The sequence below is a fragment of the Typha latifolia genome, chromosome 1 (genome assembly GCF_019914945.1).
Source record: "Typha latifolia isolate L0001 chromosome 1, TyphaL0001v2, whole genome shotgun sequence".
NCBI lineage: Eukaryota > Viridiplantae > Streptophyta > Magnoliopsida > Poales > Typhaceae > Typha > Typha latifolia.
This window is the reverse complement of record NC_133086.1, coordinates 3,307,066-3,326,923: the sequence shown is the minus strand read 5'-3', so window position 1 is coordinate 3,326,923 and position 19,858 is coordinate 3,307,066. Positions and strand designations below refer to the sequence as shown.

General features: G+C 35.9%; 2 protein-coding genes across 4 annotated transcripts in view; one reads left to right on the top strand and one right to left on the bottom strand.

Moving 5' to 3' along the window:
* Positions 1–14,328, top strand: part of LOC140784938 (DExH-box ATP-dependent RNA helicase DExH14) — a 39,484-nt gene extending 25,156 nt beyond the window's left edge. For all 3 annotated transcript variants that reach the window (XM_073132579.1, XM_073132570.1, XM_073132588.1), the window contains 9 exons: positions 2,173–2,240; positions 2,328–2,493; positions 2,590–2,652; positions 3,096–3,191; positions 3,329–3,496; positions 5,120–5,290; positions 12,309–12,458; positions 13,271–13,402; positions 13,709–14,328. In XM_073132579.1, coding sequence (XP_072988680.1) covers positions 2,173–2,240; positions 2,328–2,493; positions 2,590–2,652; positions 3,096–3,191; positions 3,329–3,496; positions 5,120–5,290; positions 12,309–12,458; positions 13,271–13,402; positions 13,709–13,783 — 1,089 coding nt within the window. In that variant the 3' untranslated portion in view covers positions 13,784–14,328. The remainder of the gene's footprint in view (positions 1–2,172; positions 2,241–2,327; positions 2,494–2,589; positions 2,653–3,095; positions 3,192–3,328; positions 3,497–5,119; positions 5,291–12,308; positions 12,459–13,270; positions 13,403–13,708) is intronic.
* Positions 14,329–14,654: 326 nt separating this feature from the next.
* On the bottom strand, positions 14,655–17,859 carry LOC140784954 (BTB/POZ domain-containing protein SR1IP1). Its single transcript, XM_073132600.1, has 5 exons — positions 17,703–17,859; positions 17,261–17,330; positions 16,471–17,085; positions 15,675–16,214; positions 14,655–15,454 (listed from the first exon to the last, which is right to left on the bottom strand). Exons 1-5 carry the CDS (start codon positions 17,786–17,788, stop codon positions 14,942–14,944), a joined length of 1,824 nt encoding a protein of 607 aa, XP_072988701.1. The 5' UTR covers positions 17,789–17,859; the 3' UTR covers positions 14,655–14,941.
* Between the last annotated feature and the right edge of the window lie 1,999 nt (positions 17,860–19,858).

Here is a 19,858-nt window from a genome sequence, read left to right as displayed (position 1 = left end):
ACATGCTGTTTTTATATAAAATCCATAAAAAATGAAATGTACCATGTAGTGCTTTTAGCCTATTATTTATGTGTTCTGTGAACTTATCAGATTCAAAATTCTGTTATCAGGAAAATTCTACAATTGGGAAACATTCTCTGGTGTCATGCAGGAACATCATGTACCTATAATTTGAGGAAAATTTGACAAAAGGAAGCTTGATTGTTCTATTGAATAATTGATGCTTGATTTTCTAAATCGCTGGGAATTAGAAAACCATGAAGTGATAAATTAGTGTGGTTACCATGAGAATGTTGAATGTTCAGATGATGACACGTTATTCTAGAGGTTGGAATAACAAGTGAAGAAGTAGCAGAATTAGTAGTAGCCAAAAACTATTTGGGGATAATTTCCTTTTGACTCTCTGACCTATCACCTTTTTTCACTCTCTGAACTATTATTTGGTGATAAAGATTCCTTGAATTATTGAAAATATTTCAAATACCCCTTTTGTTAGGTTTTGATTACTTTTTTCTATCCATAAGGTGTCATGTACTATTCACATAACAACTATATGCCATGTTTAGCTCATATATGCATGTACAAGTCACGTGCAAGTTAAAAGAGATTTTAAGTGGACAAAAATATCCTTACCTTGTTAAATAAAATTCTTCCCTTCAATCCAAGCTGCACTTTCCCACCCTCTTCTCCAACTAGCTGCATCTCACCCCTCTCGCTTGTGCCTCCTCACTCGAGATCCTCTCGGCCTTCTTCCTGTGAGCTTCACGGCAATGGTGCTGCGTCTGGCCGCTCTTCCATCAAAGACCTTGAAGATGGAGGGGTGGCGCTCGAGGAGGGACAAAAAATTCCATTTTTGAACAAACCCCGCCTCCTCATCACTTCCTCCTTGGTAGAAGCCAGCACCTCATAATCATGGAAGTGGAGGCTCTGTGAGTAAAACTTAGGCAGCGTTACCCTTGCCAAAAGCTCTGCAATCTTTATCTCAACCCAAAGAAGGTAAGAAAACCCATGATCATTAAACTAGCCTCTTTGTTCTAGCCCAAGGCAAAAAGCAATTGAAATGAGAGCATCAAAAGAAGAGCTCTTAAGAGACCACCTGCTTCAAAGGCGACCAACATGAAGAAAGTGAAGGGAGAAGTAGATCTAAGCTGGGCTCCTTGGAAGTCACACAAGGTCTGGTCCCCTCTCCCTTCCAAAGGACAGGTTTTAATACTGGAGCTGTGGAGCATATATAAAGAAGAGATCAGATGCAATCTGGAAGGTTCCTATGAAGAAAACAATAGCTCCTAAGTCACGGAGGAGGATGGAAGTTGGAACAATTCTTGTGGGAGGAGATTAGAGAACGGAGGCAGAGGAGGATAGATTTCTTGGAGAGGTCCATGGCCTTGTCGAGCTTTGGCATGCTGTGGTAGATCTTCTCGGGATGCTGGACTCGGCTTGAGGAGAAGGACATGACCATGGATCAGAAGGCTGAGATTTTGGGGAGTGGGGAGAAGGGTTTTGCTTAGAACTAATCAAATTTGGCTTAGCACTAATTTCTAATTGTCTACAACATTCTTTTGGTTAGAGCTAATCAAGCTTTGCTTAGAACTAATCTCGAACCAAGCATTAATGCTGTGCTTTGGAATAGTACATGATTAAATTTTGTTTTCGGGCTTTGGCTTTATGATATATAGGGTACGAGGGCAATAAAGGAATTTATAAAGAAAATAAAATTTTATTTTATTAGCTAGCTTACTTAACCCTCTATCCATTATAAGCGGAGGGATAATTTGGTCATTTTATCTTTTTTGTCTATTGCGTTTACATCAGGCGGTGAGACATTTTCAATATTTCAGGAGGTCTTTGTGTATTAAAAAATAGTTTAAATTAGGTATGTGGAGAAGGGTGGGAAGTCAAAAGAGAATTATCCTAATTATTTAAGTATCTTTTAGTAGTTCAATTTTGGTAAAAGGTGCCAGAATGAAAATAAAGCCCAAGAAAGGACTTGGGACAACAAAGGTAAAGAATATGATTTTTTTGTTTACAGAAATTCTTACCACATCAAGCTGATAAAATTTATATGTAGTTCACTTTAAGAAATGGATATCCTACTTTATGGTAAGTGAAGCAATTCCTATTGATGCTTGTTTTTTCAATTATTTGTAAAAGATATATGTGCTACTTTAACAGGTTGCCAATCCAGCTTATTACGGGTTAGAGGACACTGAGGCTTATGTTTTGAATTCTTACCTATCAAGGTAAATACTTGATAACTCAAACGAATACTGTTTTACTCTGTTATCATTTTTTTATGCTGCAATAATTGATTTTTTCCAAATAAACAGGTTAGTGGAAACTACATTTGAGGACCTTGAGGACAGTGGATGCATAAAGATGAGTGACAATTCTGTAGAGCCTTTGATGTTAGGTTCAATTGCGTCCCAATATTACCTCAGTTACAGGACAGTGTCGATGTTTGGGTCAAACATTGGACCATATACTTCAATTGAAGTAAGTAAAACTGTTGCATGATGTACCTCTAAAAGTTTTTCCCCTCTTTCTTGAATTGACAAAAAATTATTGAACTAACATTATTAATGTTTCTAGGTTTTCTTGAACATTCTTTCTGCTGCCTCTGAATTTGACGAACTTCCTGTACGGCATAATGAGGTAACTTTTGCTCTTAGGCTTACCCTTTTCTTTGCAACAACTTTTTGTTTCTTATATAGAGAGTTCACTTTGTAATTATGTATGCCTAAGCATAGGATCAATTTTAGTAGCAAATTTCTATCTTCTTTTGCTCTCGCTTTGTGTGGGTATAGAGGATAGACATTTTAATACTTGGTTCATTCATGTTTACCTTGGCAAGCGACCTTAAAATACTGTCCAGACATGATAGTTGTTTCATTCATTAATCCATTCAAAACTTTCTTAAATTCTGACCTACATTACACTTCTGTAGGCTTATGTCAGAGAGAAATAATATAAGAAAATCAGACAAGAATCTATTCTATCAACTCACATAAGATTCTAAAACTTGTATATTTGTATCTTATTCTCTTCAAGGGTTTGCTGCAACTTCCCTTGGTAATTCATGTTGTTTACGCTCTCAGGAAAATATGAATAAAGGATTATCTGAGAAGGTCCCTTTTCTGGTTGATGAGCACCGCCTTGATGATCCACATGTGAAAGCAAATTTACTCTTCCAGGTCATTTCTAGGACCTGTTTTGGTGTTGTTCATCAGCTCTTCAAATACGACACCAATAATTCTTGTTTCTTATAATTCATACCAATAATTCTTGTTTCTTATAATTCGTTAAGTACTAACTACTCTTTCAATTGCAGGCACACTTTTCTGGGACAGAATTACCTATCAGTGATTATGTAACTGACTTGAAATCCGTTCTTGATCAAAGTATACGTATCATACAGGCTATGATTGACATATCTGCCAATAGTGGATGGCTTTCTAGCACGATGACTTGTATGCGTCTTCTGCAAATGGTCATGCAGGTATAGTTTTATGTATCTATTTCTTTCTTTGCTGGTGCATTTCTCTCATTGGGACAAGTGAATTTTGAAATATTGCTTGTGAAATCACAACCATGATAAGGTCGGCATCATAATTTGATGTAATATTAATGTTCGGACTTAAAAAGGTGCAACATGGATTATGTGCGTCAAAGTTGATGAAACTCTGATGGTGAATTATCTCATAGCAATCCTACACCAAAAAGGATGATTCCGTGGTTATATGAATAGGTGATCTAGGAGTAATCATCTGAAGTTTGATGTTCATGAGTGGCAAGATCTTAGCCTTCAAATGCGCACGCTTCTACACAGCAAAGGCATCTACAGGAAACCAGACTAGTGTTGTAACAGTGATCTCCATGAAATAAGAGATAGTTTCAGATGGAAAGGTAACTAAGAGACCAGCCAAGATGACTGGTAAAATATGTGATTGCAACATCTCTGATGTAATTGAGCTCAAGTACATATATACCTATTTGTTTGTATTCTAGTATATATTCAAATAAGCGTTAGTGTGAAGATGATTGTGATGGCGCAGGTAATGTAAGATTAGAGAAGCATCTAGGATGCAAGCTGATTTAGGTAAGATGAATATGGTACAACATAAAATTATGATAATTCTAGATATGACATGTGTTAATTCAGGCTATATGTACAGAACGTTGGTGAAGTGGTGGTATACATAAATCAGCAATTCTGAAGGTTACAGCAAACAGAGAAGATCAAAGACTTGATATTAGCAAAAAATGCTAAGAGATCTGGAATAAAAAATGTGCAATTAAATGCACAAGTTTGAAGCAACTTGAAGAGGGTTACCAGATCCTCTATCAAAAGAAAGGATACACACATTTGCTGAGTATAAGAGAAGATGGACCAAATGAGTGACCAGAAAAAGAAGGATGGTCGACGAGATCTTATAGTAAAAATAAGAAATGTCTGAGATTTTTAATTTGGTCTTCAATGAGAGAAGATGGAGACACGGAGTCATATCGAAAGAAACCTAGAAGGTTTATTGGTATATCGCAATAACAAAAGAATAAATGCAACAGCGATGCTCAAACTTCATGGTGGCATCAACTTAGACATTGTATAGAATTGAACATATCTAAGGACCTGATTTTAAAGAGACAATTGGGATGTTCATTTTGCATGACCTCTAAGAAGTGGGATCTTTTTCATGAGTCGTCTTTTATTGTACTATTGTAGGTATCAATAGCTAGCTTGTTGTTAGTTCACCAATTATTATATAAGTTTAAGACATTAACAGAATGGTAGTTTTAGTCTTTTGTATTCCAAGATTCCCTCTCACTTTTAGCTCAAGGAATTTTAACTTTTTAAGAGGTCCAACAAGTGAATTTGAATTAAATGGCTGGACTTTTTAAATGACAGATAGGCTTGGAGGGATTCAAACTTGGGAGCTCCTACTGTTATATCAGAATAGCTCACTAGTTACTCTACAAGTTTAAGCTATTAAAGAATGGTAGTTTTAATCTTTTATACTCTTAACACTTATGATTTGCAATGATTGCCTACATGAAGTAATTACATTTGTATACATAGGAGTGGTGGCATTCTGATATTCATTTTTATTTTCCTTGTTTTCAGGGCTTATGGTTTGAGAGAGATTCATCTTTATGGATGTTGCCATGCATGAATGATGATCTTCTAAGTCATCTCAACAAAATAGGCATATTCGCAGTGCCCGACTTGTTAGTTCTCCCTTATGCAAATTTGCAAAGGTTGCTCCAACCATTTTCTGCCTCTGAGTTGTACAAGGTACCACTTTGGCTCGTTGCTTCATTAGTTCAATCATTATTCAATTGTTACCATTGACCCTCGTAAGATCAGATATAGCTTCCAATTTCATTGATGTGTAGATTTTGCAACATTTCTTTATGAAGCTCTCTTGTGCAAGAGAACAAACATTTGGTTCAATGACGAAGTGGGACGAGTAAGGTGGAAGCTAGCTACTTGCTTGTTAACTTGCCAAATCCTGGATTTGTTCGGGCTTCGGTACTTCTTCGTTTTCTAAAAAATGCTCCAGATGAGCTTCATTTCCTTCAAGCGAGTCATCGGTCCGGGGGAAAGAAAAGGTCTTAATCTAGGACAAGAAAAAGAAAGAAAATAGAAAAATTGTTCGATCCTTGAGGCTATTAGGTGGTTGCCACCATTAGAATGGTCCATCTGGAGTTTTCCAATCTCTCCTAGCATATAGTCGAAAATTTATGAGGTTGCTTAATCCAAGCCCGGGCCCATTTTGATAGAACTGCAAACTGAAGTCACTACATGCTTGAGTTTTAACATCTATTTTGTCATAATAATAGACTAAGTTTGTTTCATCAGATATGTTGCGAACCAATGTCTTGGATGCTTCACAAGCTTTATTGCCTGGTAATAGAAGAAAAGATTTCCATATGGCACCCGTTCTATTGTTATTCATGACTGGCAACAATAGCTTTGGTCGAAAGAGATATGATGCTCGTGTGATGTTCAAGTTGAAATACACGTATCCCTCACATAGTTTTCACGTGACCCGTTGATCAGTGTTTCTATGCAATATGTAAGATAAAAATTCAAAATTTTTGTAAATAATTCAAGCAAAAATAAACTCAAAATATCACAAGCCACAACACCTAGAATATATATCAATACACCTCATTTGATACAAATGCCCACACATAGGGCATAATTAATTTAGCTTATTTACAAGAATAAAATAAATAACGGAATTATAAGTAATTCTCATTAGCTCCTCCACAAACTTGGGATTATCTACTAATCTGAAAGCATTTTTATCAAATTGTGATGATAATAAAGCCCACCAAGAATACATCTCAACAGTCTAAAAGTAGTATACAGAAGAATGCAAAATGATACATATATATATATATACTAACCATGAATAAAATGGTGCATCTGTATAATATGTCCATCATGTCCATAACTATAATTCACATTAATAATAGAGCATTTGATATGCATCACCTCAAATTATCAAATCTTCTATCTCAAACTCACGCAAAGCCACAACTATAAGCAACATCAAAAGCTCATATTAAGTAACACCCATCAAGGAGAGAAGACATAATAGTAGTATCATCATGCCTATTACCTGGCAAATAGATGACTGATTGTCTGTCATTGTAGACTAAGGATTTCAATCGTAGACCCCATTATCATCGCATGGGTTAACATCACATTATGATGCTATCCACTCGAGCCCTTGGCTCAATATCATCGCACCACTTGTGCGAAAAACATGAGCCACCGCGTAACGTCACTCTCATTCTGCATCATTGAGTATTGTTAGATTTATAACCCTTACCTTTCAACAATAGTTTGAAGATCATTTAATGTCTAATCTCTATACTCGAAAATGTCACGCCTACTCAAACCGGTGTATGCAGTGCTTGATAGTCCCTTCCTAATTTCACAACTTCAAGCATTATCCAATATAAATATAGGTACTATATATAATCTGTCCCTTGACCTTGGGCTGAGTGAGTAAAAGGGCATTGTCGAGATAGAACTTAACTACATGGTGATACATGTAGGTGTCATGTGTAAGTGATACAGTGACCAACATCATGAAGCAGTAAATAAACATAATCATATTGACTAGCAACAAATATCTGCACATCCATAAAATGAATGTGATGAAATCATAAAGTAAAACATTCTCTCATTATTTACACTATTCTTAGACTACGGAGTATTCATGCTTTCTAATTAACTAGCTCTAACTGCACCACAGGATTATCATCATAAGTAATGTATTTACTATGATAATGAATATAATAGAAGTATAAGTGTGAACTTATTTGAAACTAATGATAGCCTCTATAGGTTTGGGTAGGTCCACCTAAGAATTCTTATATTTATTGCTTAGGTAAAATTGACATAGTAATATAACAATTAGATATGTTATTAAGAGTAATTTATAGAAATATCATCATGTTCATTGTTTCACTAATTATTATCAATTTATAACAAATAAGATATCATTTAAGGGCTCAAGTTGACCCGGTCAAGTAAATAAAAATGACTAAAATAAATTAAAATAAAATAAATAACAATTAACCCACTTGGGCTAGCTCGAGGCCCAAAGTAATGGGTTGGGTTGCAACGAACCCGATGTCTAGAATACCACCCCACAAAGTTGGGCCTAAAGCCCAAATCAACTAAGACTGTCACTTTGGCTAAGTCGCAACTCAACCTAAGCTAGACTTGGGCTGGGCTACTTGCTGCCCAACCTACCACTTGGGTTGGGCAGCACCCAATCCACTTCACTCTCAATAGGAAACCAGTCAAGAAAGGGGTAGGAGGTGGTTGTTGGCAATCACAACATCCAAGTTAGCCAAGCTAGCAAATTCTCATTGGTCGGGTAAGGAAGCACAAGGCAACAACCCGATCAGATGTGAAATAGGGGTCTCACATCGGAGAGAAAAAGCTCAACGATGAGGGAGGGAGGAGTCCAGTGATTTTCGCCATCGGTGGCCAACCGACAATATCAAACCCATCCCCATTGCCACAACATCCCTCAGGAAGAGAAGAATGGCTAAGAAAGGTGGTCGACGACGCTCAAAGCCTACTCCATTGCTGGTAGCCATGGAGATAACTCACCATGCAACCCAAGCCACAAGGGCATCACAGAACAACATCAATACTTTCGTCATATGAAGGGGATGGTCGCCGATCAGACTGCGAGACAGTGGGGATAGTTGGATTCACCCTAAAGGTTGACGGCGGGAGGCTATGGGGTGTAGCCTCCATTGAACGTCTCAAGTACCCAAAAAGGGTACCCAAGGAAAGAGGACAATGAGGGGAACTTTCCCGATCCGTCCTGGGAAAACACTAGATCATCAACCAGTCAATTTTTTTGACAAGAATGAAAAGTAAGGAAGAATGGGAAAAAAATTAAAGACGCAATTAAACTAAAATTAATTTACAACGGTTGTAGGGAACTCACTGGCGATTTAGATTGCGGGGTTTGTGGGCTCTAGCGGCAATAATGGCATGAGGATAAGATCTACATGGTTTCATAAAATCTGTACGATTTTCCCGATCTAAATCGGGGGAGGCTCATTACTTCAATTGAATCATTTTAAAAAACTATTTCATTTTTTAGTCGGAACCTTAGGGGGTTCTCGCGGTACTACTGGAAGGATTCCTCCTTGGTTGATAGGTATTGTAACTGGTATTCATGTACTCCATCCTACTAGTTCCGGGTTCGAGTCCCGACCTCATGGTATCCAAGTTGAAAGAGATAAGTTGAACAAGTAGCCATCTCTCCCTCACCCCGAAGCTCAAACTCCGCATCCAGATCCAGATCCAGCTACGGACTCACGGCAGGCTTGAAGAACTTGCAAAAGAGTCCCTGAACTAGACCTGCAACACTGACTCTCTCATTCTTCAAACTAAGACTATGCTAAAGAGTTGATAAAAATCGTTGCTTTGGACGATGCATATGTAGAAAGCCTATTGATTCATTCTCCCTTTTTGGATGGCATCATCCATGGAGGGGAGTCATCTTTTCGGTATGGAACAAATTGTTTGCAGGAAGAGATCCCTCGATTGCTGTAATGGATTTCATTCTCTGATCGGGCACCCTCCTTTCACGTGGCTACGAACCACGGTGTTGGGGGTTCGAATCCCTCCTCGCCCACAGCCTTCCTAAAAGGGAAGGACCTTTACTTTACCTCTATGGGTAGGAAAATCATGATCGGGACTCCTTTTGTTGCTAAGAGGAGGTTCTGATGCATGTTTGTCTATATATGGTGGAATACAGATGACAACTAGGCTTTTCATATGTTCTCCTTAGACTTTTGGGGAAGAGTTGAAGCGGCTAAATTCCCTAGGATGGTCAAACCTAATAAGTTGTTTTCCTACATTTGATGCTTTCTTCTCCTTATGGCTATTTTTGTAACCTATTTCAAGGGTTGAGTGTCATACCCTGATTTGGGAACACGATGGTCGCAAATCTCTAGGAGAAAACTCAGAGAATTACAAAACTACACGATGATCAAATCGTAAGTGAAGGTTAACACAACAGAAAAATATGCTCGCTCTTTAGAGTTCTCTTCAGAGCTAGACTCTCACCAAATAATTCACTCTACTAGCATTATATCTATTGACAAAAATCAATACGTGATACATATAGTAGTAGAAAATGAAGTTTAATGATATAATCTGTCTTATAAATAAATAATTTTCTTACCTCTTGCTTCATTTCAAAGTTCAATGCATGTGAATGATAAAACATTTATAATATCTCATATTGAATAAATCAGTTTACAAGAATAGATATCTAGCAAAAGTGTATTATTATGAAAACTCGTCAAAAGCAATAAATATGTCATATTGTCTCATCGATGAATATTTTGACCAGTGGCCACATTGCATTATTAATTACTATATGGTTGGGATTTTTCTAGATCATTGATCCGGTTAGGGTCACAGTATGCACCTTTGAAGTTTCCTACTAACTTTTTCGTTAGCCATTGAATAAGATTAGAGTCAACATAGATGAAAAATCTAGGATCTTTCTCGTAAACCTGCAAGAGTCCTTTCGTAGCATGCCGTGACATTACATTCTAAGAAAGTTCTCCCTAAACTTATCTTTTTAAAAATCTGGGTATTGGATCTCACTTTTATTAATATTTTTATGCTGGTTCATTTTGAATTTCAGATATGATAATTCCTCTACTATCAAGATTCTCAATTTTTTTAATGCATTTTATGTATCAATTATCCATAAATCATAGCGTCAAAACTTTCTAAAATATATATATCTCAATTCTTTATAAGTCATGTATAGAGGACATGAATAAACAATAATATAATATTTAGTCCTATAAAATTCTCATCTCATAATTACTATTTCGTTAAAGATCTTATAAAAAATCATTTAGAAAGATCTCTTACATTTCTCTTATATCTTATTTTATAAAAATAGACATATAATATTAAATATTTTAGACATTCGAAATTCATAATCTTTTTTTTTTATTCTGAAAATAATAAATCTGATTTTTCTATAAAATGCATGTAATATTGACATATGGAATTCTTCAATGAAAACTCTTAAATAAGAAGTTTCTTAATCTCCTATGCATGTGACAAAGAAATTCTTATGTCACTAACTTGCATATTATAAAGTCAATCTAGGCGAATATTCTTTCATAATTTTTATACTTAATGCAATATTATTTAGAATGATAAAAGAAATTTAAGAAAATATGAATGAGAACTTGCCTTGATTGTTTAATCCCAAATAATTTGATTTTGAATCTTAATCGTAGTTTGCACGAGTTTTGAGACGTTCCACTATTTTCTTCTTCTATCTTCTTTTTTTCTTTCACTTTTCTTTTTTCCTTTTCTCCATTTTCTCGCTCTAGTATACTGTACTCCTTATTCTCTTTCTTTTTCCTATCTCTCCTCTCTTTTTCTATCTCTCAGGTATGTCATTATAGCTACAGTGTCAACCTCTCACTCCCTTAAACACTCACTCTAGGGTTTAGTTTAATCTAACCTTTACCCTCCTTTAATAGGTAAAAAAATAAAAATAATCCTAATAAGATGGGATTCTAATCTCTTCCTTTACTTAAATTGATATATCATCGATGATGAATTTTGATCAAATCTAAACTATAAGGACTGTAGGATAGAATTATATCTTCTAATCCAAGTCCTAATAAGAAAATGATAGAATTAAATCTCTCATTATCTAAGCCTTCGTCTACTTCAGGAATAACTTTTTTCTTATTCTAAAATGCAACTCTTTATTCTAAGATAACAGCTAAACATCATAATAATCATATTCTAGAATACAAATATTATTTATCAAAATTATATTTTATACCACACACTAATTAGATTACTAATTTATATCTGATATCTATCTTATTAACCTACTTTATATTAAATCAAAAGGTATTCTTGGTAATTTCATAAAAACACAAAACACAATTTCTCCATATCTTCTTTCACTTTATATCACATCAAAAATAATTATTGCATTTTTATTCTAAACCACAAGTGAACATAGGAATAGTTATCTTTAGAATGAAGACCTTATTTTGAGAATAACATAGGAATAGTTATCTTTAGAATGAAGACCTTATTTTTTTAGAATTGATCTTGTCTTAAAGCAAACAAGGCATAAATGATTATCTCTAATTTTTATCTATTTATTTATGTTATAAATTTTGGGTTTGTCGCATTGAGTTTTGGCTTTCGTTGCATGCACTTATGCATATACATCCTATGTAGGTTAAAAGTAGGCTAAGAAAAGGCTACATAGAATGATTTTATGTGCTGCTTGTACTTTGTCTAATGTGAAAAAGATACTTAGCTGACCAATATATTGCACTCGTCTGTCTTTTCAAGATTTTTTTACTCACTTCAGCAGATGGAATAAGTAATAACACCGCTGACTGTCCGTTGAATTTACGTTTTAATTAATATGTATGGTGTGATAGTTCTATTTATTTTTCTTTAGTTTCTTAGTGGGAATTATGAGAAAAAATTGAGATTGCATAGGTTTGTTAGAGTAAATCTGAAGATGTGCCCTTCTTTTCTGAGTTCCAACTATGAGAATCTCAATAAACATTCTGATCTTATGTAACTTTTTTTCTTTTGAGAAATCATTTAGCAAATTGAATTATTTATAATGCATATTAAATTTCCTCTTCCTGATATGTACTTGATTAATTACGTGTTATTATGAGTCTTGTTACTCTTATGATGATGCTCAACATATTTGCCCTTTTGCACTATGCCTTTATTTTGGCAGGATCTACAATACTTTCCACGTATACAATTGAAGGTGAGACTTCAAAACAAAGATGCCGGAGTATCAAAATCTCCAGTTCTTAGCATCAAATTGGAACAGACTAACTCTAGGCGTTCAACATCGAGAGCATTTGCTCCTAGATTTCCCAAGGTAAAGGCATTTTTTTTATTTCTATTCGCAGACAAAATGTAGTTGCTGTTCAAAGAATTAACCTCTCACATCCATGATAGAAAGTTTGCTACACAGTTAGTAGTCTTACTTTTGGTCAAAGCCTATCTGGAACTGCTCAAGCTTCAGTAATTTCGGTGCTTTCAGCAGTTATCAGTGTTTCCATGGTTTTTCCAGCTCAACTCTCAACCCAGTTGGCTAAATTTTTACTAAAGAAAGATATTGTAATTCATGAAAGTGGAAATGAAACTCTAAATTTAACATATTCCAGTTTATAAGAATCTATCAGCTGAAACTACTAAAGAAAAGAAAATGTTACTGCAAAACTGTTGGACTCATCTCCATTCTGGTGAAATATAATATGGGACCAATAATTTAGACACTCGCTATTTAAGGGAAGTTCCTGGAATCGAATTAACACTTTGGTTGGAAGAGTAATATTTTACTAATCTCTTAGTTGGAAACTGGAGAACTGTTAATATAGCGACCTAGTTTAAATGTTCAATAGAAATTAGTACAACCTAGAGATAGTGCTATGTATTTCTATCCTGCAAGAAATTTTCATGTTCATTGCAACCTTTGAATCGTGGGATGGACTTTAAATGCTTTGCTAAGAAGTAAAAGGAAAATTTATCTATATCCTTTACTTTGGGTCTGGGCATTAGTTGTCTGGAAAAGTAAATATGCAATTCAAATTCTTGTAATTTTGTATTCCTTGCAACTTATATATACTTATTCCAATTTAGCATTTGTGTACTTCTATCTAATAATATATTTAATTTCTGTATCCTCAGGTTAAAGAGGAAGCCTGGTGGCTAGTTTTGGGGAATGTTAACAACTCAGAACTGTATGCTCTGAAAAGAATAAGTTTCTCAGAACGCTTGGTTACTCAAATGGAATTACCACAAACACCGATCAAACTCCAGGTGAGGATTCCCTTGCTTCTTGCAAGCTTTAGGTACTTCTACTTTTCACTGTAAGTTGAAAGACAATTAAGTATATTTTCTTCCCATTTACTTGGAGATAATTAAGTATAACCCAGTTCACTGGGTTTTCCAGTTGGCTTAACCTTAAGCAGGCTTGGAATGGCAAATTCAAGGCAACTTATGAATAAGACAGCACTTCTGTTTTGTCTTGATGGCTACAACCTATCTTCAATTTACATGTAGATAAATTTGATACATCATAATTTTATTAATGGCCTGACGTCTATCTTTGATTTTCTGCTTCAGGAAACAAAGTTGATACTAGTATCAGACTGTTATCTTGGATTTGAGCAGGAGCGTTCCCTTGGAAAATTCAGTTGAGTTAACATGTGGTGCTATAAGACCAGAAGGAATGCAAGAGGTAGGAACCTGAAAAAGAGAGCAATGGTGGGCAAAGTAATTGGTAGTGAGGTGCTCCTTCTCATTTCAGTGTAAAATAGCCGTTTTACAAGAAGCGGATGATCGGTTCAGGCTGTTTCCTCCAAGTTACAGCTGTAGACAGTGATCAGTGGATCACTGCTGCGAATAATGATCTGGTGCATCTTCTTGAGAAATACTATATGGTAGTTTGATAGATACATAAAAAAATTTGTTTGGAAAATGCATTTCAACATCAGCTTATTGGAAGAATTATGTTGCCTGAGAAGCGGTTGATGACATGGATATACCGCATCTGATCCAATGAAAGGTTCTAAGTTATTGGACCCAAAAAATTGCAGTCGATTTCATGCTACTTTGCTTCAACTTCTGAAAATGTACAAGTACAAGTTGTTCAGCCACCGATGTTGATGGTCTTTTTTTTTTCTTTTTTGATAAAAAATCAATGTTGATATTCTTAATTATATATTGAAGGAATTTTCTGTGTATCACCTCTTTGTTATGTTCTTAATTTTAGTAAGCTACTGTATTCTCTCAAAAAGTTTTAGTAAGCTACTATAAAGTATAATTGTTTCCTGAAAAATTGCACTAAAACTGACTTTCCATAGCTGTAAGAAATTTCCGTCCTGTGATCACGCTGCTCTTCTAGTAGTATTTTCACAAATCAATTGAGCAACTCATGATGAGTCATGATTCCACTTCCGGACCCTCACTCCCTCCGCTTTCCTTCTAGAGCTCTCCTCTCTCTCTCTCTCTCTCTCTCGTACATTTTTGTGTAATTCATGAATGTAATAAAACTATAAAGAAGACCAAAGATACAATCAAGTTTTATTACAGAAAAGGAAAAAAAAAAGCTACAATAAAGTTTTACAAGATGATAAGATATACAGCAGAACAATATAGCTCACATGAACATCACTCTTTATAGCCATAAAGCAACCCAAGGAAGAAGTGCATCCTTCCACAGAACTATCACCTCCTCCAATCTTGAGACTAATTGCTAACACACATTTGAGGTTCCGTGAGATTCATGTGAATAAGATTCTAAGTGAAACGATTAAAGATATAGAGCATATGCACCAAAGACCGAGTTTTGATGCATCAAGAGATGGAATGCCTTCGGTCCTTCGGCGGTTTCGACCGTGTCTTGGTAGGCTTTACGCTGTCTAACCTCAGGAATGGATTAAGGCGTCCGAGCTTTTTAGACACAGAGCTAATGAACGACTTCTTTGGCAATGGAGGCTTATCTGCAGATGTTAAATTTGCTGAAGGATTTCCTAAGTCCGTTACCTGCATTTTCATCCTCAGTAGCTCCACTTTCAGGCCATCGTTCTCTCTTTGCAACCGCGAGAGCTCATCGTTGTCGTGTCTGGTTGCATAAGAATTTCCTCTATAGGACAGTGCAGGTGAGTCGCCGCCGGTGAAGTTGAAGGTGAAGTTTCCGTTCGTCGTGTCTTGAAGGCGCCGCTGCTCGCAATAAAGCACCTGCACTACTGTCTGCACTGGAAGCCTATCATTCTGAGCTGCATGGGCACAAGCTTCTCTAGATAGCCTCTGGCAGTCCATCAAGTTGCACACCCTTTTCCTCTCCATGTCACTCAAAGATGGATGTGCCTGTGAGTGTAAAGCAACAGTATTAACTGACAGACAGTAATTGCCAACTAACTCCTAGAATTAGCACACCTCAACTAATATCCGAACATAAGTGAAGAGCAACTTAGAATTAGAAGAGCCACGTACTAATCAGAAATACAGAGAAAGGATACATAAGATTTCAATGAGATGAGGATGAACCCAGTAAAGCTTACAAGTAAACCAGATAGATGAACTGCACCTTCAGGTATATGTCAATTGCTCTGTACATGCCATCTTCAGTAATCCTTGCTTGTTCTGGAATCAATTCGCCAAGGCTGATGAACTTTTCGACGGTCAACTTCTGGTCAGATGCTATCTCTGCTAGGTAGCTCTCCATTAGCCTTCCAACCTGCTCAATATCACTAGGTGGAGGAGAGATGTAGTCGTCGTCAGTATTATAGCCCAACTGACGTCCTTCCAGCTCGTGATCGAGGTAGTTTGTCAAGATCCGCTGAACTGTATCGACATCGAACACCGCTTCAGAGTTCGAGGAGAAGGAAGGGATCAGTAGATCATCTAACACAGCTTGTCCTAGTTGGAAGGCCATCCTTTTCTCCAGATCAAGTCTGCAAGCTACAGTTGTCTCGAGATATAGTGCTGCTCTTAGAAGCATGGATAGGAAGCTAACTGACATTGCATTCCTTTCCCTTGGCAAGAGGCTCACAATGGTTTCAAGGATTATTCTTTTCTCATGCTCTTGCTTTGGCTCAATTTTCTTCCCTCCTCTTCCAAATATGTCCTGCATTAAGGTTACCGGAATCAAACGCAAAGCAAATGTGAAATAAAGCATTGAATTCTCAAGTTGGTCTCTTGTGTTATCATAATCTGTTGATTGTTTAACAAACTGGTCCTGGCTTCTCAAGATCATCTAATTAATTTTCTGCAGCATCCTCAGATGGTCAAATAGTATATTTCATCAATAGAGTACTTCACAGTAATAGTAGACAAAATTTATAACTTGAAAAGGAGGAGGCCAAGAAATGATTGTGGCTCACCAGACCTCTCAGAGATTTCTGCACATAGAGCATAATTACTGGTCCAAGAGCATACTCTTTACAACCTCTTGCCTTCATAGCAATGATAACTCTTTGAAACGTATCAATTCTTAACACGGTTAATTCCTCGGCCCACCAATGCACAATTGCTTTTGGCTGCGATGCTGATGAAGAACTTATGCTGTCATGGCTATTTTCAGCCCTCAAGGATAAATAGAACTGGCTATCACTGCAGGTTATACATGATACTGCATCAATGCACCTATTGACTAATTTTATCTTCTCGGCCATGGGAAGAAGGTTCTCAGACTTGTGTAGAACGGTGACGGCGCCTGAGAGGTTCATTAATGCTACTTCCTCCAGATAGGCTTCAGTTGTACTTATCAAGTTTCCGACTTCATAATCCTCAGTCATTTCGAGGTACTCAGCCGCGCAACGGAGCATAGCGACATTCTCTATAGTGATCTCAAAGTTCAAACCATAGCAGAATTTTGCTACGAGCTCAAATGCTTGAGCACCACCAGGAACATCTGGGATTTCGATTAGTGAGATTGTTGAGTCACTGGCTTCAGAGATCAGCTTCTTTATATAGCCACATTTGGAAGCCAAAGGGGACTGCAAGAAAAAGATTACGTTTCATTAGAAGTGCTTTAGAGTCACCCAATTGAATCATGTATATGTGCTTGCTTTGTAAGTTGGAAATACTCACTTTCTACCTATTTGAAGTCTATGTGCTTGTTTTGTTTCATAAAAATATTAAAGCAATTCTGCCTTTTTATGTTTGAATTACCTTGTGTAAACTGAAGCTGGATTCTCCAGCTTGAACTTTGATGTCACTGGGAATGTCTTGTGAACAAATCCTACACAAAACAACCAAGAAAAGTAGAAATTACTGTAAAGTCTGACACAATAATACTATGTTTATATCTTTTCTCTATCTCAATATATAAATGGCCATCCATCTATCCAAGTAGTGCATGACTAAATATTGACACTCAATCCACTTCTTTCTATCTCTTGTTAGGAGAACCTCTCCCTCATGAAGAAGTTAATTCTATCAATTTTTCCAACCAAACAAGCAAACAGCTCAATCGAACTAGTATGGCAGAACCCAAAAGAGAGGGGGGTAGGATAAATCCTATCAACACCCATTTCAGAACCCAAATGATATATGAACCAGGAAAAGAAAAGGAGAAAAGGAGAAGGAAAGGCTCAAGAGATGAAGAAAAGACCATTCACTGGTTCTCTTCATAGCAGAGGAAAGCAGCTGCTGCTTCTTCTTCAGTATTGGTGAAGTCACCTGATCAACTCCAAACATTCCTGCAGCTAAAGAAGCTCTCTCTCTCTCTCTCTCTCTCTCTCTCTCTCTCTCTCTCTCTCTACCTTCCTCTTCCTCTCCTCTTCTTTATCATGAGCATGTCTCCATCACAAGGCAGAGAGCCAGTAGTTTGTGAGAGGAGCAGAGGGAGGAGTTCTGGATTAACATGTCAACTGATGACACGGAAGGATGTGGTGATGGATGGTTCAAAGCAGTAGCATTTGACATTAAAAAAAAGTTCAGAATCTCATATTTTTCTTGTGTATTTTCCAAATATTATATTAATTTTCTAACTGTTAGGTGATGTATAGAAAAATGTTACTAGAAAAGACAAGGTTTCACTTAAATTCCACACTATGAACAGCCAATTCAAATTCTATATATCTATTAGAAATCTAGTATGAATACATGACATATATATGATAGACTTGTTAAAAGAATATGATGTTTTTAAAAGTGTAGGAATAAACATTATAATTGAAAGTGCAGAATAGATTCAACTAAGTCTATCTTTATTTTTTATTTTTTATTTTAATCACACATAAAATACTAATTAATTCAGTATCTTACATATAAGAAGAAGATCCTGAACATATAGTGTACTCACTTCTTAAATAAAACGTCGATAAATTTAGTCCAACAAACCCCATTTAGTATTAATTCAGGAGTTGTCTATTTCAATTAAAAAGGTTTCAAAGAAGCCTGGATTGGTTAAAAACTAGTTTCCTCTCCTCCAAGTAACTTTGCAAATACTCTTAGACATGTATGTCTTTACCATCACAATAGTAAAATCCAGTAGTAAAAGAATTTACTACTGGTAATAGACAGTGAAAGAAAGTTGCACACCTTATTATTCCACAACCTTTATGATGGAAATTGGAGCACAGGCCATTTCAGCTGATAGCACAATCATTTGGAAGCATTGCATCATATGAAATAATGTCATGGAAGCAACTAGTAAATCTGAAAATTTTATTTCTATTGTCATTCTTATTTAATTATATAGAGATTTATTATTCGACCACTATATTTTACTTAAAATATTGCTAAAAAAATACCATGAATTAATTTTACCTTAACAACTAATTGAATAGAGAATTTCCTATTATTTTCAAGATAAACAATTAAAAACACCTTAGTGGACTTTAAAAAATATTTTCTGTTTGCTTTTACGTTAACCTAAAAAGACTTATTTAAAAGTATTAAGATCATTATGTATCTATAATTATTTAACCCATCTATATGGTAACTAACCGTTAAGAATGTCGTTAAGAAAACAATGGCCAGATTCTCCGAGACATTTAAATAAAATGCAAGTTAAATGATAAATATTCATTAGTACGATGTGAATAATAATAAAAATAAAGATAAGGCATTTTTTTATTAAATTTTCTAATAATTAACAGCGGCTAGTAGAGGGAATTGATCTGAGAGCAGGATACTAACGAAGACGATCAAATCTAGATAAGACAGTGGATTATGCCTCTAAATATAAAAAGAGATAATTAAAAGGAAACAAAAAAAAAAAAAAAAGGGACCACACTAATTAGTTTGGATACATCATTGGATAAAGGAGCGAAAACACAGCCACACATTTTAAAGAACTCATTGAGCAATTTGTTCTACTCCAAGGCAAGAGTGGACAAGACCTTGATGGAGTATAAGTTTGTTCTTTCCTTGGAAAAAGATGAACGGAATTTTGTTGCTTAATTTCCTTTTCTTTTTCGCTACGTCGTTTAGTTGAACAAAATCTACGAACAATTCTACTGGGACTTTTGAGCTAAGTAGTGACAATGAAATTGAGCAGATACAAACGTTCAGATTACATGTGGACTAGTAGCTTATTACAATGGTCTATCCACTGTTGGTGAATAAATTCTCTACCCAAAACTTTGATACACAAACCATCACTCGTCTCAAAGTAGATTCTTAGAATAATCCAAATCCTGGACCCAGAGCCCATTTATTGGAAGAAAGAATGTACATCCAGGGACAGAAATCATAAGATTGGTGTCGGTTGAATTGGCCAACGATTTCCTATAAGTAAATAAATTTAATACGAATCTTTTA